This window comes from Emydura macquarii, unplaced genomic scaffold, assembly GCF_026122565.2.
Source record: "Emydura macquarii macquarii isolate MOO-44397 ecotype Brisbane River unplaced genomic scaffold, CSIRO-AGI_Emac_v2 contig_1348, whole genome shotgun sequence".
Lineage (NCBI taxonomy): Eukaryota > Metazoa > Chordata > Testudines > Chelidae > Emydura > Emydura macquarii.
This window is the reverse complement of record NW_027131485.1, coordinates 24,008,707-24,036,611: the sequence shown is the minus strand read 5'-3', so window position 1 is coordinate 24,036,611 and position 27,905 is coordinate 24,008,707. Positions and strand designations below refer to the sequence as shown.

The 27,905-nt window shown below is 45.8% G+C and overlaps 1 protein-coding gene and 1 long non-coding RNA gene across 5 annotated transcripts; one reads left to right on the top strand and one right to left on the bottom strand.

Moving 5' to 3' along the window:
• Positions 1-49: 49 nt before the first annotated feature.
• TEDC2 (tubulin epsilon and delta complex 2) lies at positions 50-24,442 on the bottom strand. 4 transcript variants are annotated; one of them, XM_067551452.1, is made up of 10 exons: positions 24,330-24,442; positions 22,397-22,495; positions 18,459-18,514; positions 17,322-17,940; positions 14,359-14,412; positions 12,661-12,745; positions 12,142-12,250; positions 11,768-11,869; positions 8,782-8,999; positions 50-1,665 (listed from the first exon to the last, which is right to left on the bottom strand). In XM_067551452.1, exons 1-10 carry the CDS (start codon positions 24,353-24,355, stop codon positions 1,519-1,521), a joined length of 1,515 nt encoding a protein of 504 aa, XP_067407553.1. In that variant the 5' UTR covers positions 24,356-24,442; the 3' UTR covers positions 50-1,518. The 4 variants fall into 4 exon arrangements, with proteins under 4 accessions (XP_067407553.1, XP_067407554.1, XP_067407555.1 ...); XM_067551453.1 differs by having other exon boundaries at positions 8,782-8,996; XM_067551454.1 differs by having other exon boundaries at positions 8,782-8,930.
• LOC137155248 (uncharacterized) lies at positions 24,443-26,949 on the top strand. Its single transcript, XR_010920393.1, has 2 exons — positions 24,443-24,632; positions 25,540-26,949. It is a non-coding gene; the product is annotated as an uncharacterized lncRNA (long non-coding RNA).
• The last annotated feature ends 956 nt before the right edge of the window (positions 26,950-27,905 follow it).

Here is a 27,905-nt window from a genome sequence, read left to right as displayed (position 1 = left end):
TTTGTCCACAATCTTTCTATAGTGGGGAGCCTAAAATTGGACACAGTACTCCAGATGTGGCCTCACCAGTGCTGAACAGAGGGGAATAATTACTTCCATTTCAAAAATGGTTTGGGCCAGCTGAGTGGTCAGATGGCTAGCAAGACAATGAGAAACACCCAAACAAGATGGCTATAGCAACTTAAACAAGACCTACATTGCCACCAACCCTATTTTCAAAACCATACCAATTTGGAGATGGCAGGAAAGTGGAACAAACTGATCTAAGGATAAAGTAAGTGTGTGGAGAATGGTTTCTATGAGAGGGAGGGACTGACCAAGGGAAAAAGATGGGGAGAGAAAGAGACCATTCATGTAAAATACTCTGAGGCTCACATGCACAAATTTCCACTATATCAACCATTGGATGTGCAGTGCTTGGCTGATCATCTTCTTGCTAATTTCAAAGCTGGTCCAGGATCTCAGATCCCAGGGGAGATAAAATACTATTTTCAAAGTCCTGAATATAACACACAAAATTCTGCCTGAGTTGGGATTTCCCCCACCCCCAAGTTTCAATGATTTTTAGTGAATTTTGACACTAGCACTGGGTAAAAAGGTATAAGGAAGGGGTGATTCAACAGTCACTCATTTTTGCCAAAGTTTCTCTCTGCTGGGGAAGACACTGCAGTCAGTCATGATTTGAGGAGTGAAAACACCCTACAGCAAACAGATTAAGTTCTGTTAAGATGTGTTCCAAACTAACAGGAGCCAGTGGCCATCTAGTAAGCGATGACAGTGCTAGAATGTGCATGGTGGTTCCTTTCACCCAGTTAGATCACATGGTGTTTACAAGAGACATCATCCTTTTCTATTGTGGTGTTGTTAATCAGTGCACAGCACCACCCCAGATTTTAGGGACAGGAAAGGAAGAATATCGTCTCTGATTCAAAATACAGGGGTGAGTTAGGGAGGCAGAATGCAATTACCAAAGCTGAAATTTGGCCAGGACACCAGAGTCAAAACTACCACTCCTAGGAAAAATGCTGTAGGATTGGTCAGACACTGGGTTGGTCTCCTCTGAAAGACAGATCCTCCCGCATCACACGTTACTGCTTCGATATTAACTGAGGGGGAGAGCACTACCTGGTGATCCATCCCATCAGCACTACTTCCTGCAGCACCTGGGTTTTCCATGGACATCTCCCATTGAAACATGCATATGGCTCAATGCTTCTGAGCTCAGTGGCTCAGACAGCATCACTGTTTGACATGTTCCAGGTAAAGAATTCCACTATTCATGGTAACCTGATGGAGATGTTTTGTCCCAGATAGTGGTACTTCAGAGCCTTTGTCTTCAGAAACCCTCAGCTATCAGGTAATGAAGTTGATAGGATGGTTTAAAAGAGAAATGAAGTTAGGAACCAGTGTGAAATTTAATTATTTGGTTTGACAGGTGGCCAGAGGAAAGAAAGTTACTAGGACAAGTTTATTCCTCAGCACTCTCTGGGCGTGGGGACGGCCGGCAGGACACCAGGGTCAGTCTGGCAACTCATCATTCACCAGCACAGGGAACCGCTCGCCTCCTTCACAGAGCTGGGTGTAAACCGCGCGGTACAGATGAGACGGAGAATCTTCCTGAGGGAGCCTGGATTCCACAAGGGGGAGGAGCTCAGCTATCAAGACCTGGGTGGAAGCAAACAACACAGCAAGAGGCTGAAAGGCAGAGCACATTTCTAGTGCTTCCAAGTGGCTGTATGAAGCAGCAAAAGCTAAGCAGGGCATTATGGGTAATATCCAAATTGCTGGAGAATGGATTTCTTTGATTTAACAGTATCAAAGTTGTCTATTCTCTGCTCATTGGGGATGTGCCATATAGTAACCCATAGTTACCTTCTCTCTAAAACACCTGGTAAGGCAGCAGTGTACTTGACACTACTTATCCTTCACCACCTGTGGCTATACCACTCCCACCAAGATGGCCCTCTCCCAAGTTCTATCTCTGAGCAGTCTGACCCTAAGCAAGTCACTTACCCTCTGTATCTCAGCCTCCACCCATTACAATGAGAAAGCCCTAGCCTTTGGAAAGAGTTTTGAAATCCATGGTGCACAAAGCCATGCAAATGGCAGGTCTGACATATGTGAGGTAGTGCTAACCAGCTCAATTTACACATCTCCCAAGGGAGGAGACAGAAGCCCCTTTCCACGCTTACCAGCCTGGATTCATTTAAAACTAGACTAGCTCACAAATCCAAGATCACAGGGAAATAGTCCTGCAGCACTCAGAAGGGCAATGTGACCCACAGGACTTTTTAATTTCTCTAATTTCTGGCATTCCCTCCACCTATGCCCTGGTAGCAAATAGTTAGGCCTTGGCACACATACCTATGGGCACTGGCAGGCTGGAAAGAGACCGTTTGTGATGCACCCATTTGACTCACCCTATCCAAAGTATTTCACCTATCTCTGGATTCCCAGAACTCACCATACATAAAGCATCTGTCTAGTTAAAGGGTTGGTCAACCCGATATCTAGGCAGGGGGTTTCAGCCACCGTTCCATTTGGCACAGGTAAGAGGGAGACACCCTTTCATTTGGACACGCCCTAAACAAAGGCCTGAAACCACACAGTTCATGGGATTAAGTCCTGTCTTTAACGTCTCTTGAAGTGTGTGAAAGAAGAAGCAGAGGGAGTTGCCAACAGCCAGGGTGTACAGTGAGAGATGTACAACTAGAGAACAGTCACCCTCCCTTTGCTCATGAGCATTTCCTGCCCTACTAGTGTCTCTTTTCCAACATGTCCCTCACTCAGCTCATCAGAACGGCCATACTGGGTCAGACCAATGGCCCATCTAGCCCAGTACTCTCTCTTTCAACAGTGGCCAGTGCCAGGTGCTTCAGAGGGAATGAACAGAACAGGTAATCATCAAGTGATCCAGCCTATTGGCCACACCCAGCCTTTGGCACACAACAATCCCTGCCTACCTACCCTGGCCATTGATGAGCCTATCCTCCATGAACTTATCTAGTTCTTTTTTGAACCCCATGATAATCTTGGCCTTCACAACATCCTCTGGCAAGGAGTTCCGCAGGTTGACTGTGCATTGTGTGAAGAAATACTTCCTTTTGTTCTTTTTAAACCTGCTGCCTATTAATTTCATTTGGTGACCCTTAGTTATTGTATTATGAGAAGGAGTAAACAACACTTCCTTATATACTTTCTCCACACCAGTCATGATTTAATAGACCTTTATCATATCCCCCTTAGTCATCTCTTTTCCAAATTGAAAAGTCACAGTCTTATTAATATCTCCTCATATGGAAGCTTTTCCATACCCCTAACCATTTTAGTTGCCCTTTTCTGTACCTTTTTTCAATTCCAATACATCTTTTTTGAGATGGGGTGACCAGATCTACATACAGTATTCAAGATGTGGGCGTACTGTGGATTTATAAAGAGGCAATACTATGTTTTCTGTCTTATTATCTATCCCTTTCCTAATGATTCCCAACATTCTGTTAGCTTTTTTGACTGCTGCTGTACACTGAGTGGATGTTTTCAGAGAACTATTCACAATGACTCCAAGTTCTCTTTCTTGAGTGGTAACAGCTAGACCCTATCATTTTATATGATGAAAAGTTCCAGAGGGGTAGCCATGTTAGTCTGTATACAGCAAAAACAACGAGAGTCCTGTAGCACTTTAAAGACTTAACAAATTTCTGCAGGCATAAGCTTTCGTGGGCTGCAACTCACTTCATCAGATGCATGAAAGAGAAATCAGATAGGAGGTATATATATACATCCAAGGGTAAGAACCAACAATGGGGAGGGTAGGTGTAAACAAAGTCCATTCAGTTAGAGTAGATGAGGCCTATTCACCACCATTTATTAGAAGGTGAGAATGCGTGAACAGTGACAATTACTTCTTGTAATGAGATAACTATTCCAAGTCCCTATTCAGACCCAGTTTGATTGTGTCAAGTTTGTATGAGTTCCAGCTCTGCAGTTTCTTGCTGAAGTCTGTTTTTGAAGTTTTTTTGTAGAAGTATGGCAACTTTCAAGTCAGCTACAGAGTGTCCAGGGAGATTGAAATGCTCTCCGACTGGTTTATGGATGTTACCATTTTTTATGTCTGATTTGTGTCCATTTATTCTTTTGCCTAGTGACAGTCCGGTTTGGCCAATGAACATGGCAGAGGGGCATTGCTGGCACGTGATGGCATACATTACATTAGTAGATGTGCAGGTGAATGAGCTCCTTATGGTGTGGCTGATGTGGTTAGCACCTGTGATGGTGTCACTAGAGTTGATGTGTGGGCAGAGCTGGCAACGCAGTGTGATGCAGGGATAGCTTCTTGGGTCAGTGTTTTTGTTGTATGGTGTATGGCTGCTGGTGAGTATTTGCTTCAGGTTGGGGGGCTGTCTGTAAGCAAGGATAGGTCTGCCTCCAATGGCTTGAGCAAGTGAGGGATCATCTGCTAAGATAGGCTGTAGATCCTTAATGATGTGTTGGAGAGATTTTAGCTGCGGGCTGTAGGTGATGGCCAGTGGTGTTCTGTTGTTTTCTTTGTTGGGTCTGTCCTGTAGTAGGTGACTTCTGGGTACTCATCTGGCTATGTCAATTTGTTTCTTCACCTCTCCAGGTGGGTATTGTAGTTTTAAGAATGTTTTATGGAGATCCTGTAGGTGTTTGTCTCTGTCTGAGGGATCGGAGCAAATCCGGTTGTATCTTAGTGCTTGGCTGTAGACAATGGATCGTGTAATGTCTCCAGGGTGGAAGCTGGAGGCATGAAGATGTGTATTGCGGTCAGTTGGTTTTTGGTATAGGGTGGTATTAATGTGACCATCCTTTATTTGTATTGTAGTGTCCAGGAGGTGAATTTCTTGTGTGGACTGGTCCAGGCTGAGTTTGAAAGAATTCACTTAGTTTCTCCGCAACAGCCTTATCTTCCTTGAGTGCATCTTTAGCATCTCCTCCAGTGGCCCCCCTGGTTGTTTAACAGGCTTCCTGCTTCAGATGTACTTAAACATTTTTTTTGCCATTACTTTTTGAGTCTTTGACTAGCTGTTCTTCAAGTTATTTTTTGGCCTTCCTAATTATATTTTTACACTTCACTTTCCATAGTTTATGCTCCTTTCTATTTTCCTCAATAGGATTTAACTTCCACTTTTTAAAGGATGCCTTTTTTGCCTCCAACTGCTTCTTTTACTTTACCGTTTAGCCACAATGGCACTTTTTTGGTCCTCTTACTATGTTTTTTAATTTGGGGTATACATTTAAATTAAGTCTCTATTATGGTGTCTTTAAAAAGTTTCCATGCAGCAGCTTATAGGGATTTCACTTGTTAAACAGAAATTAAAAAGGTACAGTGTAACTAACGTCCTCGTTTTTGTTTAGTTCCCCTTTCTGAAATTAAATGCTACCATGGTGGACTGCTTTGGTGTCCCCCCGCCCCACAAGGCTCTTAAATTTTATTATGTTAGGGTCACTATTACCAAGCAGTTCAGCTATATTCACCTCTTGGACCAGATCCTGTGCTCCACTTAGGACTAAATCAAGAATTTCCTCTCCTCTTGTGCCTTCCAGGACTAGCTGCTCCAAGAAGCTGTCATTTAAGGTGTCAAGAAACTTTACTTCTGCATCCCATCCTGAGGTGACATGTACAGTCAATATGGGGAAAGTTGAACTCCCCCATTATTGTGGAGTTTTTTTATTTTTATAGCTCTCTAATCTCCCCGAGCAGTGGTCGGTAGTATATTCCTACGGCTATATTCTTATTATTGAAGCATGGAATTACTATCCATAGAGATTCTATGGCAGTTTGGTTCATTTAAGATTTTTATTTTGTTTGACTCTATGCTTTCTTTCATATATGGTGCCACTCCCTTACCAATATGACCTATTCTGTTTTTCCCATATATTTTGTATCCTGGTATTATTGTGTGCCATTGATTATTCTCATTCCACCAAGTTTCTGTGATGCCTATTATATCAATATCCTCATTTAATACCAGGCACCCAAGTTCACCCATCTTAGTATTTAGACTTCTAGCATTTGTATATAAGCTCTTTTTAGCTGTTTGCCATTATGTGATGTAAATGAATGGGACTCTTTTTCATTTGACTGTTTCTCATCAGATCCTACCCACATTTTATCTTCTTCCATCCTCTCCTTCTTTCTAGGATATAGAGAATCTCCATTAACAGATCCTCCCCTAAGCAATGTCTCTGTCTAAACCACATGCTCCGCTGCACCTGTCGGCTTTCCCCCAGCCCTTAATTTAAAATTTTTTCTAAAACCTTTTTAATTTTACGTGCCAGCAATCCGGTTCCATTTTAGTTTAGGTGGAGCCCATCCTTCCTGTATAGGCTCCCCCTTTCCCAAAAGGTTCCCCAGTTCCTAATAAAACTAAATCCCTTTTCCCTACACCACTGTCTCCTCCATGCACTGAGACCCTGCATTTCTACCTGTCTAACTGGCCCTGCGCGTGGAAATGGAAAAGCATTTCAGAGAATGCTACCATGGAGGCCTGGACTTCAATCTCTTACCTGGCAGCCTAAATCTGGCCTCCAGAACCTCTCTCCTATCCTTCCCTATTTCACTAGTACCTGCATGTACCATGACCATCAGCTCCTCCCCAGCATTACACGACTGTCTAGATGTCTCGAGAGATCCGCAACTTTTGACTTGCCTGCTAGGTGCACCATGCGGTTCTCTTGGTCATCACAAACCCAGCTATCTATGTTTCTAATGATTGAGTCCACTATTACTATTACCTGTCTTTTCCTAATAATTGGAGTTCCCTCCCCCAGAGAGGTATCCTCAGTGCAAGAGGATACCATAACATCATCTGGAAGGAGGGTACCAACTATGGGATTGTTTCCCTCCGCTCCAGTTTGATGTTCTCTTTCACTGAAACTTTCATCCTCCTCAACAGTACAGAAGCTGTCACACCGGGGGGGGAGGGGGGGACACCACTCTACTATGTCCCAGAAAATCTCATCTATGTACCTATCTGTCTCGCTTAACTCCTCCAGGGCAGTCACGCTGATCTCCAAGGGCCAGGAGCTCCTTGCACTGAATACACACATACGCTACCCATTCACAGTGCAAGTAATCATACATGTTGTACTCAGTGCAATAAACTGGATAGTCCCCGCTCTGTTGCTGGAATTCTGCCTGCAGTCTCTTTTTAATCCTGCAGCTCTTTCTTTTATTATGGTTTGGTTTTTTACTGGGGGGGAGGAGGGGAAGTTACTGTCTTTAGTTTAAAGAATGTTATATTTCAGGTGACTGGCATGTCAAAGTGCAGCAGTGAGAGGGTGCAGGGGATGACTTAGTGGATAACCGCTCCCACACACACACTTCACCTCTGGGTGGAGGGCTCCAAGTCCAGTCTGGAGGTTCTAAGTGAGAGTGGTTTTGATTTCCATTCAGTCCCTTAGGAGAGGAGTCCGTACAGTTAAACCACTGCAAATAATTCAGGGCAATGGGCAATCCTTTGTGCCAAAGGCACGCAGCTCGAAGCTGGTGTGGAGATGGATCACTCTTCTCACTCTTACTGGTGGTCCAGCAAGATCAAGGTTGGGGTCAATTGCATGGCAGCCTAAGACTGGAGGACTGTGAATATAGTGTTCCTCTTTCACCCTGCATAGGGATCGGGCTACTGATGGGTAGTATGCAGGAAGATCACGCTGCACATGCACAATTGAGGAATCAGCCCCCAGTGGGTCCCTAGCCATTAATGTGACTTAAAGAATGGATTAGGTTGTTATTGTAGGGAGAACACCAGCATTAAGTGGGAAAAAAACCCTCCCTCAACAAATTAAAACAAAAACAAAGTCTGATGAACAAGCTCCAGTTCATGCAGAGTTGGTCCAGCCATGTCAGTCCCAGCATATTAGAGGAGGTGGGTGAGGCAGTATCTTTTATTGGACCAACTTCTGTTGACGAGAGAGAGAAGCTTCCGAGCTACACAGAGCTCTTCTTCAGGGTTGGGAAATGTACTCTGAGGCTTTGCCTATACTAGCACTTTTGTCAGTCAGGGGTATGAAAAAAACCACCCCTAACTGACATAGGTTTCACTGACAAAAGCATCAGTGTGGACAGTGCTATGACAGCAGGAAGCGGAAGATGCTCTCCTACTGACATAACTAGCGCCACTTGTTGGGGGTTGTTTAATTATGCCAGCAGGAGAGCTCTCACCTATGGGCAGGGAGCAGCTACACAGGAGACCTTGAAGTGGTGCAGCTGCAGCAGTACAGCTATGCTGCTGTAAGGTCTGTAGTGTAGACGTAGCCTGAGTGTCACAGCCGCACACAAGGTGGAACAGATTGTTTAGCACAAGTAGTCAATGACTGGAGAGGTGTTAAGGGGTCACTTTGCCTTGGTCCCTTAAAACGTGTGTTAACCAGTCATGCTAACCATTTGTTCCACCTTGTCATTTAGCTGTGAGTCTCCCTACAGTACGTTTCCCAGCCCTGAAGAAGAGCTCTGTGTAGCTCAAAAGCTTCTCTCTCTCACCAACAGAAGCAGATCCAATAAAAGATATTGCCTCACCCACCTCCTCTCTCTAATGCTCTAGTTCAATTTGAAGTTGTGGCCTGGGTTATGCAGGATCTAACTGGTTGAAGGGAACTGTGATCCCTTCTGGCCTTAACAACCTACGCATCTTTGAAATCAATCAGATGGTGACAGAACATGGAAGTGCTGAGCAAATCCCATTGGTGGGAAATTAGCAGCTGCTCAAACTGACCACTGCTGTTTTACCCCACCCTGTATTTCTGCTGCTGTTGAGTTACCTTCTGTATGTCAATTTGCTGGCGCAGCATTGCCACCTGCAGTTTCAAGGAAGTCATCTCCATCAGCTCCTGGACGCTGGAGTAATAAAGCAGAGGAGTTGCCAGGGCACCCATGTCCCCACACCTTCGTCCTCTGAGTGGAGCACAATCTGCAGGGGAGGTTCCAGCGCTGTGAGTGCAGTCGGACAGGCATAGCCCCATCTGGGACTCTGCAGCTGCTGGGGTGGGACAGTTTGTAGAATGGGGTGGAGGTACAAATAAAATCAGCAAGCTCCATTTGCTCTTACAGAATTTTGGATGTATTTTGTGTTCATAAAAATAAAAAATGATGGAGTGATCATATTATATAGAACCAGGCACAGGGCAGCCATGCATCTCTGCCCTAATGGGCAGCATTCCACCTTGCTCTTCCACACACCTCTGTTAGAGCCCCCTCAGTCCCCAACTCGTAGCTCCCCTTGCTAGTCCAGTCTCAGGCCCTTTCTAAACAGAGGCTGATGATTGTGGCCAACTATTGCAATGGCTTCAACTGAGACCAGAGATTTAAATCTTTGTCTCCATTAATGATAGATAAGGATACGATTATGTCACAGGTGGGCACCACTGTGATGGAACCCATGAATTTATTTCAACTTGATCATGAAGACAGCGAACACATCTTATGTGAACAGGAAATGATCCTGGCTTTAAAATTATTGACGGTGTCAGAGGCAGTGAAAGAGTCAAAGGGGTTGGAATAGATGAACCCCTGAACAACAATAAACTTCAACAGCAACAAAATAGGAGTAAAATGGCAAAACTGAGCACTAAGCAATGAGCAGCAAAATACCCAAAATATTTGATTAAAGTAGAGGAAAGTTATTTTGCACATTGTGTTGATTTTACCAGAAAGGCTAGTTGTGACAAGCATCTGGAAAGTGCAACACATAGGCACAAATGAGAGGCCTTAGAAGTGGAACAAAACAAAAAACAAATGTCAGAAAACAGTTAGAGTTGTTGAATTAACAGAAACCTTTGCCACTGCAAACATACCCTTGACAATCCAACACTTAGAGGATTTTTAGTATGCAACCTAGAACACACAGGAGTTATATCTAGTGCAGACCAGCTTAGAAAGTTTTACTTACCCAAGGTTTTTTTGACTATCACATTCAAGAATTAAAAGAAAAGTTGCAAGTCTTTGAAGAAATCAGCATTATAGCAGATGAAACTACCAATGCTGAAGACAGATATAGGCTTAATATTTTTGCTGTCTCCTTCTCAACCAGCAGTGAGTGCAGATAATTCCCCTTCTCAATCAGCAGTGAGGGCAGATGATTCAGATGCAGATGAATACAACATGCTGGAAAGTTTGATGTTGAATTGTGAGGTTTTGGAAGTAGTTAATTTTAAAACAATGAACTAGGCAATAAAGGTAACTGTTGAGAAATTTCCAACCACCTTTGATTGCAGCACTGCATTTGTGACAGATAATGCCATGTACACAGGGAAAGCTTGGAGTTGAAAGCTTTGTTTTTCAGTGCTGTACATCTGACATTCATAGAGTGTTTGCTTTATCTTGTTGGCAATTTGTGAAGGAAAATTCTTTTAAAAGTAAATGAAGTAGTAATGAAGTAAGCATGCCTGCCCCACAAAGAAAGCATGGTTTCATATGTTTTTAACGGAATATGGGAAAAGTCTTTGCATCTCACCGATGCTGGTAATAACCAGATGGAACAGCTGGTTTAAAACAACTTTTTATCACCTTGAACATGCTGAGGGATTACGTTTTTTGTTTTGTTTTTATAAACACACAAAGGAGATTGGTCAGAATAGTTCATCTTGAACAGACAGTTGATTTCTGCCAATCTGCAGCAGTTATTGAATATTGGAGGCCCTTAAAAAGTCTGCATCCCAAATCACAAATACACTCATGGTTTATGAAGAGCCCACAGTTTGTGCTCATCAAGTGAAAAATGACATGTGATCTTGTGCTGTAGGCAGAGAACTACACTGAAACTTGCAAATATCCAGCAACAAAAACTGCATCCTTAGAAAGCTTAAAAAAAAATTAAATTGTACATGGAAATTGACACTCTCTTTTGCCAACCTGACATGTCTTTCAGGGCATGCCGTGTATTTGAGCCAAATCAAGCAAAACACCTAAACACTTGTGAGACCACGGTGTTTGAAAATATTCCCCTTTGTGAAGACAATAGGCCAACACAGAGTGTGTATTGGACTTACTGTGAAGAATTTCAAGAACGGAGGAACAATGACATTTTACAGTTCTGGAGAAGCACGAAACCCCGATTTCCAGTTCTTGCAGTAGTTACCCTATGATGCTTAGCAGCACCAGTCAACAGTGTGGACACAGGAAGATCATTCTCATCTTTAGTAATGTGTTCGTGGATGACAGATGTCACATCAAATGTGACACACTCTTGGTGTATAACTTGGAACAAAATTCATAGCCAGGTGTAAATGGAAATCCACCAGGAAGGATCACAAAGTTATTTTGTTATAAAATCAAACACTTTTCTGTTACTGTTGTTTGAAAAAGTATTGTACAAAAAATAAACAAAAATTCCAAAATAGCTTACTTTTGCAAAGAAAATAAAACTATGCTGCATTAAACTCTGTTTAGCAGAAACACTGCACTGTTTGGGTTAATAAATGCACATTTATGTTCACACTCCATTGTTATTACACAATTATTTTGTTGCTGTGACCATAACGTGAAATTATCTTTTTTTTAAAAACTGTGACTGTGCCGTGAATTATGCATAATTTTACTGTGACAAAATCGTATCCATAATGCTAAACCAGTCTCCTTAACCCACCAGTAATATTAATCCACCCTGACCATGAATTCCCCCTCACTCAACCGCATCTTTGATATTTTATCCTATAACGTGGCTCTCGATTTAATCACAAGCACCGTACCATTGCTCAAATGGAGCACACTGCGTAGACACTTGACTATTACAGCAGATCTGGGCCTCACCTGCACGCAGCCGTTGCAATTTGTGCAGACACTGGGATGCTGTGTCTTGCAGGCCTTGCAGGGTCAGGAGACATTCGTATTCTCTCTCCCACGTTGGATGGCCTGGAGAAGGAGCAGAGGGGAAAGCTACAGGCCCAGAGGCGTGAGGCTACACAGACAAATCACGATTCAGTAATTCTGTTACTTCCCCAAACCAAACCAAGCCGGCACCAGCAAGTGACAGTACCCTTCCTGCTTTGGGGTAGTCAGATACAGTACTGATCACTTTCCCCTTCCATTGTTCTGGTCTCCTTTAGCCATGGACAGGTGAGTACACCTGGCAAGACACAGGCAGGTGGGGAAGTAATTTGAGCTGCTGCTAGTGCATTTCTTACCTGTGGTCTGAGCTTCCATGCACTGACTCAGGAGGGAGTGCGCATCACGCAGGACCATCAAGTCCTCTTCTATCTCTGCAGGACTAAAGGCTGGTGCACAGGAACAAAACTTACAGCAGCTTAAGGAGCGTTTCCTTTAGACCCCGGTGCTGGAGTGGCAAACCCCTTCTTCCGGTCACTACCTTCACACCCTGATCTGGGATCTTTGGGATTCCAAAACAGATTTAAAGGGCAAGCAGCACACAATATGACACTGCAGAGGATGGGGTAGTGGGGGAGAGAAAGGATGTCTAATGGCTTGGTTTGTCTGCATTAAAATACCCCAATTTCCATGAATAGTGAAGATCTGCAGTGGGAATGGAACCATTTTCACGAGCTGTGAATGGGCTCTTTCCATCACAGGCACAGCTCCTGGTAGACAAGGGCACCTCTCAGATGGTTTGAAGAGGATGCCCAGCAAGCTGTCCCATGTGGCCACATGCAATCCTCTAGAGGAGCGGGAGAGGTTAGAAAGGATACGGTCTCCTGCATTCTCTCTAGAAAGTGATTCCTCGCAGCAACCGTGGCTGAATTGCTCTGGCAGAGATGACACTTCTCCCAGAGTCTGGAAATTCAAGCCAAGAGGGAAAAAAAATTTTACATGTAGAGGCATCAGATCTTCTTGCACGTGGCACAACATTCCCCAGAGCACCTGTGTGATTTCTACCAGCTCTTCCCATTAGATGAAGGATTTCCAAGCCACTGAGAGGTTTCTTTAATTCAGCGTGTTATGGAAGGACAGCATGTGATGGTGCTGTCTCACCACAAGGTGCTCCAGGAGCGCTACGGCACAGCATTTTATAACAGATACCAGCAAGATGGGCAGCCAGATCCCAGGAATCTTGCATCCAAGGGGTCTCTTAGGAACACAAAGCCTTGTACAAAGAATAGGGAAGAAGAGTTTGCAGTGGGACATGTTCCACTCGCACAACCCAACAGAACCACTGACACAAGGTCCACATTAATCTGCACTTACCCAATCACCTAAGACTATATGGCCACATGTGAGACTAAGCATTTCATCCATGTTCCAGAAACCTACTGCAGAGAATGAGGGATAGCAACAGTATTTTTAAAACAACTATCCAGTGTGTGGCTAGCTGGGAAGATGGATCATTTTAATCACGATGGAAACTGCAGCTTTCAGAGGACAGTTATAATGAGGAATGGCAAGGTTAATGGAATAGGAAAAAAATATGTATTACTGTTAGATGCATTTCCCCTGGAAAGGAACTTCAGGAATGCAGAACTAAACTGGTAGGTTATTTTTCATTTGCCATGTTAGTTCAGACAAGCAGTAAAGAGAGAGTAAAATTGCACAGGAAAATCAGAGAACCAAATCTACGTAGCTTGACTAAGAGATGACTAACAGGTGACCTGATAATAATAGACAAGTATTTGCAAGGTGCCAATTCCCAAGAAGGGGAGAAATTGTTTAGTACATTACAAAGAACTATAGCTAGGTGCAATGTTAAGGACAAACGTGTATAATTGGGCCCTGAATTCAGACTGAAATTACAAGGTTTCTAGCCATCAGAAGAGTAAGGTTCTGGAACAACCTAACTAGTTTTAAGAAGGAGTTTGATAAATTCATGAACACATTCATGCGGCAGGACATTCATGGGGGACTGGACTCAATGACTCCAAAGGTCCCTTCCAGTCCTATGTAATATTTGTGCAGAGTATCAAGACAGACCTCACCCCAGTAGGTTCTATTAAGCTGTGGAATGATCTTTCAAAGGAAGTGGTCAGAACTCCATTGTTTGGGATGCTGAAAATCAAACCAGTCAAAGCAGTGGCACTGGCAGGGGATGGTCTCTAAATTCTATGACAGAGTATCTGCAAATACATTTGCACCACTGCAAAGGTAGGTAAAGATCATGACACACACATTGGAATTCTTCATATTTTTTAAATGTTAGGGTGAGTTTCGTAAGCTTTTGTGCGCTTGGAAGTGAGCTCTGCCAAGGTCCCTCAAGTCTGACCTGCAGCAATCCCTGCTGTGCCAGTCTCAGACTTTCCACACAGCTCTGCCAATGCCCCTCAAATACAGCAGCAGCTATTAGGCTTCCTTTCCACCAGGCTGTGAAGCTCAGGCCCCTCCCTTCACACCCGACACGCATCCCTCCTCTGCCACTAGGAAAGAATCCCAAGCGGGACTGTTGGTGAGAGCTTTACCTGGAGTTCCTGGAATAGGCTTTCCTATAGGGCAGGGGTAGCTTCAACAAGAACCTGCAAAAAAGAAAGACTTCAATAATGACTGCCAAAGAGCAGCAGAGCAGGATCAGGCTACTGCACCTTCCTCTTAATCTTTTATCGGAGGCAGCGTGATGTCTACATTTGCAAGGAATCTAGTGCTGGTGGAAGGTGGAGACTGAATCCTCATGCATCGAAGAACTACAGCAATGGCCAGCAGAAGCATCCCCCATGCTGCCCAATGGATTGTCTCCAGCCAGCCCTGAAGGAACAGGAACTGCACTGCTAACTCTCAGTGCCACTGAGCAGCCTGAAAGGAGCCGCTCCTGTCCATCGCCATCAGTCTGAGAGGGGGGCTGATCACCTGGAGCTGAGAAGCACTGTGCACATGTCCAAACCTCTGGGTGATCCATTCCACAAGCTGGATCGCAGACCTAGAAGCAGGATCTACCAGCAGCTGCAGGATGAAGGCTGCCCAAGTACTGCTCCCTTCTCAGCAAGGGATGAGGGATGGACACAGACAAAGCTGTCTCTCTAATGACTACCATCATGGCTGTGCCAGCAGCGCTGCTCCAAGGCAATGTAAGTGACCCGTGAAGAAGTGGAAGAGAAATGGGGGACATTTTATCTTCCCCTTCTTCACAGCAGAGACTGGGGGAGATGGCTGAATCATGGAGTGGAATCTCTTAAATTACTTTTGCAAAAAGTCCTGGGTTGCCAGTTTATAGCTAACTAAGCACATGCTCACACACAATAAGCATTAATGCAACACTGCAGTGAAGATTTTAAACAAATAAATTGGCATATTCAAATTCTGGTTCCTGCAGCAACAGTAATTAGGTCTCCTTGTGCACACTGCATTGCTATGTGACCGGTGTTATCTTTTGCCTTCGTGCAGACACAAGAGGCGGCTAAATTGTGGCAGCAGCAGAAATCATAACTCTGCATTTCCTGGCTTGGGTGCAATTCAGATCTGAACTATGCTGCTTCAGGAACAGTTTTTGCATTTTCTTTAAAAAAAATGATATATTAAAATAGTGACACTCAGACCTCAGGGGTTCAGGAGCCAAATTAGCGATCAACATTACCCAAAAGAGCCACAGAGGTGTGAATTCATTGTTTCATTTACTATTTTATATATATATATAAAAATTCTCACAGCAAAACGAATCACCAAATATAATTTTATCAACTACAACTGATTAATAACATAGGAAAAGCATCCTGACTGTTAATAGCTGATTGGTTACTAATTAAAATCACACTGTTTTATTATGTGCTGCAAAGAGCTGCGGGAGACACAGCACAGAGCCACTTGCAGTTTACAAGCCTCAGTCTTAGTATCACTGTATTAAAACAAGACACTGATATGATTGTGAAGCCAACCTGCTATTATTTGACAATGTTCTTATTGGCCAACATTTTCCAAAGCACCTAAATGACTTAGAAGCCTAAGTTCCATTGACTTCCAATGGGACTTAGGCACTTTTGAATATGTAAGCATCAATTAAATTCAGTTTTGACTTATACCCTGCATAACTCCAGAGAAATCAATGGACAAAATATGTTAAATCTAGGTAGAATCTTCCCAAACTGTTTTATATCCGTATAAGAGAAACACCCCTGTACAGGATAGGATGCTTTTCATTAGTCATATGTTTTTGCAATATATCAAAGGCACCAGTCCTTATTCAGGTTAAGTCTATGTCTGCTTTACTAAGTTTGAAGCCATTTTTGGGAGTGTAAAATATGGCATTCAAAACATTTAACTCCCCCACCCCCCCCCCCCCCCCCAAAAAAAAAAAAAAAAAAGAGGATCTAAATAAAACAAAGGTCCAAGGGAATTGTACTGAGCCAACTTTGCAAAATAGTCACAGCCGGTCTAAGAAACATCAATCTAAGGCAGGGGTGTCAAACTCATTTCCCGTGGCAGGCCAGATTTGAATTAAATGTACTTGAAATGGGCCATACATACCATAAATCGAAATACTAGGCACTTTTGGAGCGCTGTGTCTCATGCACACAGCGCCCCACGTGCTGCCGCCAGAGTACACAGATCTCGTGGCAGTGTGTGACCTCATGAGATCTCATGGTGTCGAACTCTCCGGCGGCAGCATGCGATGTTGCGAGATCTTGCGGCAGCACGTGCTGCCGCCAGAGAGTACGAGGCTGCGAGATCTCATGGCAGCGTGTGCTGCCGCCAGGGGCCGGACCAAAAAGGTTGGTGGGCCGTATCTGGCTCGCGGGCCGGATGTTTGACACCCCTGCTCTAAGGGGTTATTTTTATTAAATTTGTTAAAGTTATAAGTAGGCTTGGAAGGATTAGGTTTTTATTGGTAAATGTCAAAATAGGTCAATTTCATTACACACACCCAAATCAGTGAAAAAATACTTCCATGGATAATAATAAAAATGTACATAGAAGTAAAGTAAGAAAAATCCTGCTTGAAATTATTAGAGTTTGATTTAAGGCTATTTCCTTTGTATATTTTGACATGTGATTTGACAATTTGTGTTTTAATGGTTATAAAGCTTTAACCGTTTGAATCTCAACATCTATGGTCATTGAATAATTGTCTGACCCATCCCCCATAATTTCCCCACAACTGTGAAAATTTAAATGGATATTTTAATTTTGTGCAACTGTGAAAATTTAAATCAATAAACATAGAAAAAAGCTTAAAAATAAATATTGGTATTATCCTTCAAAATTATTTAAAAAAAAATTCTGCCAAGCCTAGTTATACGCATCCAAAAAGAGGAGCTTACGGCGGAAGGGCCTCCCTGATAATTATAAAGGCAACACTGGGGGGCAGTGATGAAACAGAATCAGGCCCCAGAAAATCCTGGGAACAATCAGCTCCTGTGGGGACAAGCTGAGAAGAGAAATGGAGTTTGAATACTGAACAAACTAATACTCCCGGTGCCTGCTGATGAGAACATACCCCTTTTCCTGGAGGGTGAAAGTCTGGGCTGTGGTACTCCCCATGGGGAGATCTCCTGCCTTATAGCTCTGTGTCACTGGAGACTCTGCCAAGGAACCAGGACAATCATTCTCTGGATTGGCAGCTACTGAGTTTTCATCACTAGCAGAGCCTCCAAAGGAAGAAGAGCTTTGCTGCTTGCACAGGAGAGATTTGGGCAAACCAGATGGTTCTGTAGCAGCACAAAATGCTTCCTGACACGCATTGGCAGCTGGTGCAATCTTCCTTGCTTGTTTAGTTGAGGCCTCCCGAGCCACCTTTGGAGCCCTAGAGCTCTTGCTGGTTGGTGCTTTCACAGGATCAGTCCTGTAGGGAGCTTTCAGCATATAAGCCGAGGGCTTTTTGGAACAGGCAGCCTTCTTGTTCACAGATGTCACCTTGACAGTCTTAGGAAAGCTCTCTTTAGAACAGGGTGCCTGCTGTGTTCTAGCAGCACTGGTAGCAGATTTCTTCTCTGTCACGTCTCCTTCTGCAGCTCCCAGGGTGCTTCGCAGGGTGCTTTTCCGGACTCTTAATGCTTTCTCAAGGGCTCTGTTCAGCAGCTCCAGCTCCTCCAACTCCTTGGGTGAAGGTTGACTCTCTACAAGAGAAGAAGGTGCATCAGGAAGCCATACATACTGATCAGGCCCCTTTCTTTCCCATTCCTCACCGCACTGGCTCACTCCTCTGCATTTCTCAGAGGTGAACATAGTCTATAACAAGGAAGCAGAGGGATGTTTTACTATGCTCCTGACCCTGCTTGCAAGATGCAGGCATCTCCGGCAAACTCCTGAAAGAGTCAGGATGGATGGCAACCGTGGACAGGTGGCAGAACCTGACATCTCTCCACAGTGACCAACTCTTCCACAAACAGCTGACGCCCACAGGCATCCCTTTCAGGCTTGCAGCTGTGATGGTGAGACCGGTAGCTGGATTCTGCTCTCAGTTATCCAGGTGTGAATCCAGATTAAATCCATGGAAGTCAGTGGAGGCACAGAAGAGAATGAGGCCCCTTGTTAGTAGGGAAAATCAGAGAATACTCCCAGGGAGTCGATTAGATCAGTACCAGCCAGACTGAGCATGGACAAAATACTGATATGGCAAGAAGAAAAGGCTCACCTTGGTAACCCTTTGGGCTGCCCTCTGGCTTTGGACTCTCAGGAGTTTGCACCTTCCTGGGAGGGGAAAACAAACACACAACACATGAAGGATAGGACTGCATTTTGACAGCCATGGTTAACAAAGATACCTCAGCCCCCCAGTGCCTCCTGTCCCTCAAGCAGGGCCTGGCCAGCAGGAGAATTTCAGAGGACTCCAGAAAGCGCACAAAATCCATTTGTCAGTCCTCTCTTCTCTTCTGCATTCCTCCCACCAAGTAAGAAAGCAGTGAGACACCGTTCACTGGAAGTACTGCATGGTCAGAGCTGGGGGTGGGGAAAGAGGTAGGACACGAACAGCAGGAGGCATTGCAGGTCAGGACTGGGGCAGGAGGTGTTTGCCTAACACTTCATTCAAGCCAATACAACAGAGCAATTCCTTCACAAGCACAAAAACACACCCATGTAAACAGAAAAGCACAGCTCCAAAGCAGGGGATTACCTGGTACTGAAGCAACTCAAAGGGTTTTTATTATTGGCTGGATGAGCAAGACGAGGCCATGCACCATTAACAGGAAGTCAGAACGCTGGAATATCAGCACTGAAATGCTAAGGGATTTTTTTAAAAGCAGCTTGCGAAAAAATATGCACAAAAGAACAAAGGATTTCTGAGTCCAAGTCTTGCACACCACTTGCCCTACCAAAGGGGACCCACAAAGGGAAGAAGAAAGTAGGTTTGTGCCCACTTCTTTTTCTTATTTATGATGAACAAACCACCTCAACCCTTTATGACTTTCTCTAAGATTTTTTTTCAGCTCATGTTCTTATATTAGAAACCCAGGCCTACCCTGTTTTTCTGGAAGCCTCTCTGGTCAACCAGCGAACTATTGGCATTATGACATCAGAGACAGCGTACAAGTGAAACACAATTAGCAACCGCACACAGAGTCAGTGGCAGAGTGAGGAATAAAATCCAGCTCTCCTGACTGCTGCTCTGGAGTTTTATCCTCTAGCCCAGGGGTGTCAAACTCATTTGCTATGGCGGGCCAGATTTGAAGTAAATGTACTTCAAGTGGGCCATACATACCATAAATCGAAATACGAGGCACAACCATTTTTATGTAGTATTATATTTTATTTGCTAGATATCAGCTATATAAAACTTCAGTAAATTCACTGCTACAACTACTATTTTACGATTAAAAGAATCGATCAATGATTAAGAATTATAGTACTTTATTTACTGCTACTGCTGCTTCCTGATGCCTGACACCTCTTACTTTGGACCACTGCATCAAAGTCTGGAGCAAGGCACTGGGCTGTGGCAAGCTTCAGTATTGCATTCAGGTGTGAATCAGTAAGTTGAGAACGAAATCCTGACTTGTTGACGTTCATTACAGAAAAGAGCTGTTCACAGACATACGTTGTCCCAAACATGGACAGAATTTTTGAAGCAAAAGACTTCAGCCTGGGGTAATTTGGTCCTACATACTGATAAAATGTTCCAACATCAACACTGGAAAACTTATCCCTCAGAACAGAATCACACTGCAGTTCGATTATTTCCATCTGAAGCTCCTCTGAGAGCTCATGCGCATTGACAGAAAATGGGTTACGGAAAATTGCAAAGTCTTTCTGAAGGTATTTGAAGTCAGAAAACCTTGCCTGGAATTCATTTCTTAAGTTGGAAATTTTGCTGCTGTACTTTTTTGTGAGAGCATCACAATGAAACTTAGCTGTGTTGCGTTGAGATTTTAAAGTTGGAAAGTGTGCGGGATTATTATCTGAAAGTTGCTTTTCCCAAAGCTGAAGTTTAATCTCGAAAGCAGTAATGCTGTCAAAAACATCTGTCACCAATTTGTTGCGTCCCTGCATCTTTGTGTTGAGACAGTTCAGGTGTTCCATGATGTCCACCATAAAAGCAAGATCTTGAAGCCATTCATTATCCTGCAGTTCAGGCATAACCTTTCCTTTCTGATTCAAAAACAATTGTATTTCACCACGCAATTCGTAAAAGCGTTTCAGTACAGCCCCCCGACTTAGCCAACGAACATCAGTGTGGTATGGTAACCCATGGGGTCTCTCAGTTGCTTCCAGAAGGCAGTTGAACTGTCTGTGGTGAAGGCCTCTTGCTCGTATAAAATTAACTGTTTTTATAACCACATCCAAAACATTATCCAGTTTCAGTGTTTTACTGCACAGTGCTTCTTGGTGTAAAATGCAATGTAAATTACAAAACTGATTTTGCGGATTGAGAGCAAGCAATTTTTCCTTTAACTTTGCAGCAACTCCAGCTTTTCTACCCACCATTTGTGGTGCTCCATCTGTAGCCAAACTCACAGCTTGCATCCAGTCTACACCTAATCTGTCCAAAGTTTCCACCAAATTATTAAAGATATCGTCACCTGTTGTTGTGTCTTTCATAGGAACCAATTCTACAAACTCTTCTGTTATGTACATGTTTTTATCAACACCACGAATGAAAATTGCAAGCTGTGCCACATCACTAACATCCGTACTGTCATCAACTGCAATCGAAAATGCAACAAAGGACTTGACTCTGTCCTTTAGTTGATTGTTAAGGCTCTCTGACAAATCACTGATTCTCTCAGCCACTGTGTTTCTCGAGAGGCTTATATTTGCAAAGGCTTGCCGTTTTTCCGGACATATTAATTCTGCAGTCATTAACATACATTTCTTTATCATTTCCCCGTCTGAAAAAGGTTTTGATGACTGTGCTAGTTCATGCGCAATCATGTAGCTTGCCTTAACTGCAGCTTCGCTTACTTGATGGGCATTTGTAAATAGCGATTGCTGCTTTTTTCAATAACTTCTCCAATTCAGAAACTTTGTCCTCACGCAACTTTCCAATATATTTATCATACTTCTCAGCATGCTTGGTATCATAGTGCCTCCGAACATTGTACTCTTTGGCAACAGCTACATGCTGCGTACAAATCAAACATGTTGGCTTTCCGTTCAGTTCAGCAAAGAAATACAAATTTCTCCACCTCTCTTGAACCACACGATGTTCTTTCTCCAATTTTCTTTTCTTTGCTAACATAATTACAAGGCCCTACACAAGGCTGTGTATGTATGTACAAGGCCCAGCTTACACAAGGCTGCGTATGTATGTACAAGGCCCAGCTTACACAAGGTTGTGTATGCAAGATATCATTATAACAGTCTGGCATACACAGCGCTCTGCGCAATGCCCCAAGACCACCCTGTCCCTCTCCAGCCATTTGGAGCGCAGTCTCCCACAGACAGCGCTCTGCGCAATGCCCCAAGACCACCCTGTCCCTCTCCAGCCTTTTGGAGCGCAGTCTCCCACAGACAGCGCTCTGCGCAATGCCCCAAGACCACCCTGTCCTTCTCCAGCCTTTGGCGCACTGCCGTCAGAGCACAATGCCGCGACATCTCGCGACATCTCACAGCGTTGTGCTCTGGCGGCTGCCGGCCCAGCACAACGCCGCGAGATGTCGCGGCTGCCGGCCCCAGCACAACGCCGCGAGATGTCGCGGATGCCGGCCCCAGCACAGCGACATCTCGCGAGATCTCGCGGCGTTGTGCTCTGGCGGCTGCCGGCCCAGCACAACACCGCGAGATATCGCGGCTGCCGGCTCCAGCACAACGCCGCGAGATGTCGTGGCTGCCGGCCCCAGCACAGCGACATCTCGCGAGATCTCGCGGCGTTGTGCTCTGGCGGCTGCCGGCCCAGCACAACGCCGCGAGATGTCGCGGCTGCTGGCCCCAGCAGAACGCCGCAACATCTCACCGCCACGCACACGGACCTCGCGGGCCAGACCAAAAAGGCTGGCGGGCCATTTCTGGCCCGCGGGCCGTATGTTTGACACCCCTGCTCTAGCCTATGCTCCCTCCTTCCCTCTGTGGGATGTTGAGCAATGCAGGTATCTTCAGCAGCTTTCAGTCATCTTTTGCCACCCACTGACAACTCACCAGTCTCCAAGAAGGGCCCGACACAAGGTTAGGTTGTCCTCTAGCTTCTTCTTCTGTTCAGCACAGTCTTCTAGGGCCTGACTAAGAATGGAAACCAGCCTGGAAATGGAATCACAGTCAGGTTTTCCTTTCATCCCATTACATCGCAAAGTCCATTGCTTCCTGTTCTGCACACTGCCTTACCAGCTAGATTTTAACCCTGGGGAAACCATGGACTGGCAGCTCTTCTGGGGGGCTTGAACACAAATACAAAACGTTTTAACAACAGTGCTTTGCTTCTATCCAAGGACCTCAAAGGACTGTGTAAACATGAATTTAAACTCTTGGGCACTGTGTGATCTTTGGCACATCACTTAGGGCTGGTCTACACTAGAGTTTTGTCAACAAAACAGTGGAGGTGTACACAGTGAAATGCTCCTCCCGATGACATAACTCCCCTGCTATTCTGACATAATAAAAGCACCTCAACGAGAGGTGTAGGGTTTACGTTGGTGTAGTTAGGGTGACACAGTGTTAGTGTAGACACTGCATTCCTTAACTGGGCTGTTGGCCATCATTCTTGTCAATGACAAGAAAGCCGGTAGCTAGAGCTCAGCTGCTTTCCGATCCCCTGGAGAGCTGAGTGGCTGGATCCCGCTCCTGGCTCAGAGGGGAGAAGCCAGGGGCAGCAGCTGGAGAGGCAAGAAGCACTGGGTGGCTGGACCCCACTCCCAATGGGGAGTGTAGGGGGAGGGGGGCAGCCCGCTGGGAGCCCGGGAGCCTGTGGGGCAGCTGGGCTGCCGGCAGGCAGCTGCCAGCGGAGCTGAGAGACTGGGCTCTCAGCTCCCCACACTGCCCCTCTTAGGTCGGTAGAAGTGCTCCTGGTGAGGACGCGCCCCACCGACCCAAGGAAGGCAGTGTGGACATCAGCCACTGCGGTCATTAATGCAGTGGCTGGGAGTCGACCTAACATAGGTCAACTTATCTTTGTAGTGTAAACAAGGCCTGAATCTCTCAGTGCCACTGGAGGGACCAGGAATAAAACCCAGGAGTCCTGGCTTGCAACTCCTGCTATAACCACTAGACGCATTGCCTGGAGAGCTTCCTTCAAGCAGCCCTTCTCCACCCGCAGCAGTTCCACTGAGTGAAGCAGGACTGTGGTATCAGGCTTTCCCAACATGCACTATTCCTTCATTCTCTGGGGGTAAAAAGAGTTCTGCTGCTGCACCAACTGCAACATAGGAATGAAAACCTCCCTGCTGTCCTCCCACTCCTCTAGTAGGCCCTAGCAGCGCCCTTGCAGCTTTCCTTTCTACAAAGTTTCTAACCTTCACAGGCGTGGAGGGGGCTTGGAAACCTGACCCTACCTAGTGCAACCTACAGGCTTGGACACCAGAGGGCGAAGAACCCCAAATTCCATATTTTTAAGCCAGTCTCATGATTCTGAGGCCTGGCTCATGGCATTTGAGCGTTTGGGGATGACAATACTGAGTGGGGGAGGGAAGAGCAAGGTTTTGCTATCAGCCTTTAAATGTGCTGGGGAGGGGGGCACCTCCCCCGCAGGGACCTCACTAGGACTTAGAGGAGGGAAGAATACAGCTATAAGCGACTTTCTCTGCCCCATCCCCACTTGGGTTCACAGATTCCCAGTGGCCCCCCTTGGCTCGTGCAGCAAAAACTCCCCATCCTCATTCAATCGACATTAGCCCAGCCCTGGATCTAACCTCCCCCTCCGTACCACTCCATGCGGGACCCCCAGCTAGCCAGCCCCCAGGAGCTGCCAGCCTCACCCCGCTTGGAGGAGCCAGCCAGCCAGCCGGCCCGCCGTTCCCTGTATGCCAAGCAACGTAGAGCAGCGCCGGGGTCGGGCCCTGCCGGGCCTGCCCACAGCACCGGGGAGGGGACGCAGCCCGGGCCGGGGGTGCAAGCTGCGCGAGATCGCGCTCGCCCCTACCTGTGGGCACGGCCGGCTGGCAGCATGCTGCGGGCCGAGCGCGGGACACCCCAGGCCCAGCCCTCACTCCTGTCGTGCGCCCCGCTGCTTCCTGCAAACTGCCGCCTGGCTCGGCTCGGCTGCCGCCGCAAGCCCCGCCCCGCGTGTTTGTCAGTCAGTCCGACCGTGCTCCCTGCCAGGGCCGGGCGGTTGCCGGAAGAGCCGGGGGCGGACCTGGCCCGGGCTGCCCTCCCCTGCAGCGTGGGTGGGAAAGCGCCGGGCAGCGACTCCGAGGTGAGCGAGGCCTGGCCCACCTTGGTGGAGGTAAGCGCCCGGCCAGGCCAGCTAGCAGCACACACCGGAGCGGTGCGCGGCCCCTGTTCGTGTTAGGCGGTGCGGTCAGTGTAGACACCCCTGAGTTGCTTGCGTCCACTTGCTGGCTTTCCAGAGCCTTCCCCCAGTGCCCCACCCTGGCAGGGCAGCTGATACACGGGCTCTGGGAGTGGATGTACACCGCTGACACAAGGAGCCAAGCGTGCGCACACAAGTGGTTTAATACCTGTGGTCAACATAATTTTGTAGTGTAGACATGGCCTAAGGGTGTGAATTGAAAGCGGGTTAGTTAAAATGCATTAAACCCCTGTGTAGATGCCCACATTTGGAATTAAATAGGCCTCAATTCAGTTTAGCTTAATTCACTGTAGGGTTTGATGCAGTTTAACTAATCTGCTTTAAATTTACACCTCTAGTTAATTGGGATTAATTTTCCAGAGAATCCCCTGGTAGACAAGTGCTGAGGATCAGAAGTCTGTTTTCACGCAGTAATGGTGCTGGAGCCCTGGTACAGCATGGCGGGTCTGCCTCATCCTGATACAGGACAGTGGGGCTGCCCCATCCCAACACAGCCCAGCGGGGCTGCCCTGTTCCCATAAGAGAGCCCTGCATTTGCCATACACATTGAGACCCCATGTGAGAGAGCCAACCCCACAGCTCTTCCAGCAGTGGAACACGCCACGGAAAGGCAGCTGGATTCCCAGTACCCAAACCACCAGCAGCTGTCCTGTGTCCAAAGAGCCACTGTATAGGCCACCCAGGGAGAAACCTGAAAGCCAGGCCTTGCTGCACCCCCTGCACAGTATCTCAGAAATACCCCCAGCCCCTGTGTTCAGCAGAGCTGTCCTGTTGTACCCGGGGCCTGGCTGCTATTTATTATTATTTATTTGCATTGCAGCTGTGCCCAGGAGCTCTGGACATGACCCAGCCCCATGGCGCTAGGTGGTATACATACCCAGAACAAAAAGCTGGTCCCTGCCTCAGCAACCTGACAATCTAAGTATAAGACCGGAGACAACAACAGATGACTATTGACCAGCTACTTTTGCAGACTTCACATGGCAGCAGAGTGATAAGAAGGGATTGCTGGCCCAACCCACCCTCCAGTCGAAATGGAGCCCTCTTGGGCTCAGAAAGCCAACCATGCCCAGCCAAGAGAGGGCAGTTGTGTTCCCATCAATACTATTATTTACTATATTTCAGTGGCTGATAGAGCAGCTGTCTCCATGCATCTTAATACGCTATTTGGGCTAAAATCCTCTGCCTAGAGCCCCAGCCCAGTGCTTGGGTTGGTGCCAGGGAAATGGCCTGATGAAAGATTGCTGCTCCTAGGCTGCGGAATCACTGTGACCGCTACTCCTACCTAATGGTCCCAGAGCATGTGACCCACCACATGGTGGAGAAAGAGCCAGGGATTAAAGCAAGGAGGAGCAGGAGAGATCCCAGTTCCACATCCTTTGCTATAAGCAGAGGGAGAGCGCCCCTCTCCACCCCGGCTTAGGTAAGCAGCTCTACCGCCTTTTTGGCTGGGGCAGTGGGAGTTCCCTGTCCTGCTCTAATCTGCGTGAACAACTAGAGGATCCAAACCATGGCAGGTCCTTCTGGCCTCACCCATTACAAGCGTCTCTTTGTCTGCCTATATATATGTAAATAGTTAGTCGAGAAGGTGCCAGGAGATGGCACACAAGAATATGTAGTGTAGCTTCTGGGTTTTGTAGGACTGCTTTTGTGCACTGCAAGTTGCTCTTGGGGCAGCTCTTTCCATCAGCTCTTAACATGGTATCAGGAGTAAAAGAGTTTTTACTCTTAATTTTTCGTTGTGGCTGATCAGATGCACTGAGGCCCAGATTCCCGAAGGCATTTAGGCACCTAACTCATTGATTTCTCTGGGAGTTAGGTGCCTACATACCTTTGAGGATCTGGGTCTGAGTCACTTCAGCAATGGCTGGGAGTAGCATGCCACTTCCCTGCTGCAAATCAAATGAATCAGGGATGGCTGGAAAAGCCAAAGCTTCATTAGGGCCTCATGCTTGCACCCAGGTGTAGTGGCTGCATGGCTAACAATGAAACCGGGGCTATCAAAGTGTCTCTGTGTAGCAGTTTGCTGTTGGGTTTTTATTAAAAATGTGTTTATTTTTAGGGAGAGGCATGTGGTAAAGTGCAGTGCTAATCCAAAAAGTGACTAATGCTGGCTATTCATTGTGGCCTACGGAAAGCATTCAAAAACCATGAGTCAGGCCCAGCAAAAAATCATGATAGGCTGAAAAATCATGAGATTTTAAAAAATAATAAATGTTAGGTTTCTGTTCTTTGCCTTCTAGTGTTTGAGCCTTCAGAGTTCACACTTTCAAGGTTTCTCTGCACCTTAAAGGCTAGAGACTTTTTTTTTTTTTTTTTTGGGGGGGGGGGGGTAAAGGGAAAGGTTAGATTCTCACATAATCACATGGATCCAGGAGAACCACAGACTATCATAAGATTCACAATAAAATCACAAGAGATGGCCAGGGGTTCCATATTTATCACCATTTTAGCATTCCAGATCAAGTCTACTGAAGATGATTTTTGCTAACTGCCCGCCCTGCAAGGTCACCCTGGGATCTGAGAGTCATGCTATGTTCTTCCTGGATTGTGCATCAGTAACAGTAAAGACTAACAATAAATGAAGACAGTAACAATCTGTTAATCATTCTGCTGGTGATGCAGATGCCTAGATAGAATCCATCTTAGTGTCTCATGACCATCTGGACTGTGCAGCACTGACAGGAATAATAAATAGTTAAAACTTACTTTAATCAGTAAAGTCAACAGATATGATTGTGAACACACTCGGACGTGGAAGGGTGGAGGCAAGAAAGCTGCCACTTTGACACAGCTGCTTTTCTAAGTAAAACTGCAGTTTGCTTATGCCCAATTTCCAGCAGGTTTGTTTGTTGGCCAAGTAAGGCCTTAACTTGGAATAGTGAGACCTTCTAAAATTCTGGTTTTGGAGCAAATGACAATTCTCTCTCTCCAAGTGAATGAAATTTTGTGTTTGGCAGAGCTATTGACATGGATTTATTGATAAGAGTTAAATGGTAGTTTCGGTTGAAGGATGCATCCTTCGTCTCCTGCTGGGGGTAGAGGGTAAGCAGTGAGGCAGGGAAAATTATGTAGCACATCTTGATCCAGTGTGCCATTAGGGCACAGATAAAGGCCACACTTGCAGTCTGGTTGAAATTCATCATTGGATGCAATTTATAACAATCCACTAGAGGGCAAAACTCT

What these genes read in the sequence shown, in the direction of transcription:
- TEDC2 (XM_067551452.1), bottom strand. Translation starts at nt 24,355, where the DNA reads ATGCTGCCAGCCGGCCGTGCCCACAG. An exon ending in CAGCCCAAAGGGTTACCAAG is followed by an intron (nt 17,941 to 18,458) that starts GTGAGCCTTTTC and finishes CTTCTCTTGTAG; the next exon opens with AGAGTCAACCTTCACCCAAG. An exon ending in AGCAAATTGACATACAGAAG is followed by an intron (nt 1,666 to 8,781) that starts GTAACTCAACAG and finishes GCTTCCACCCAG; the next exon opens with GTCTTGATAGCTGAGCTCCT.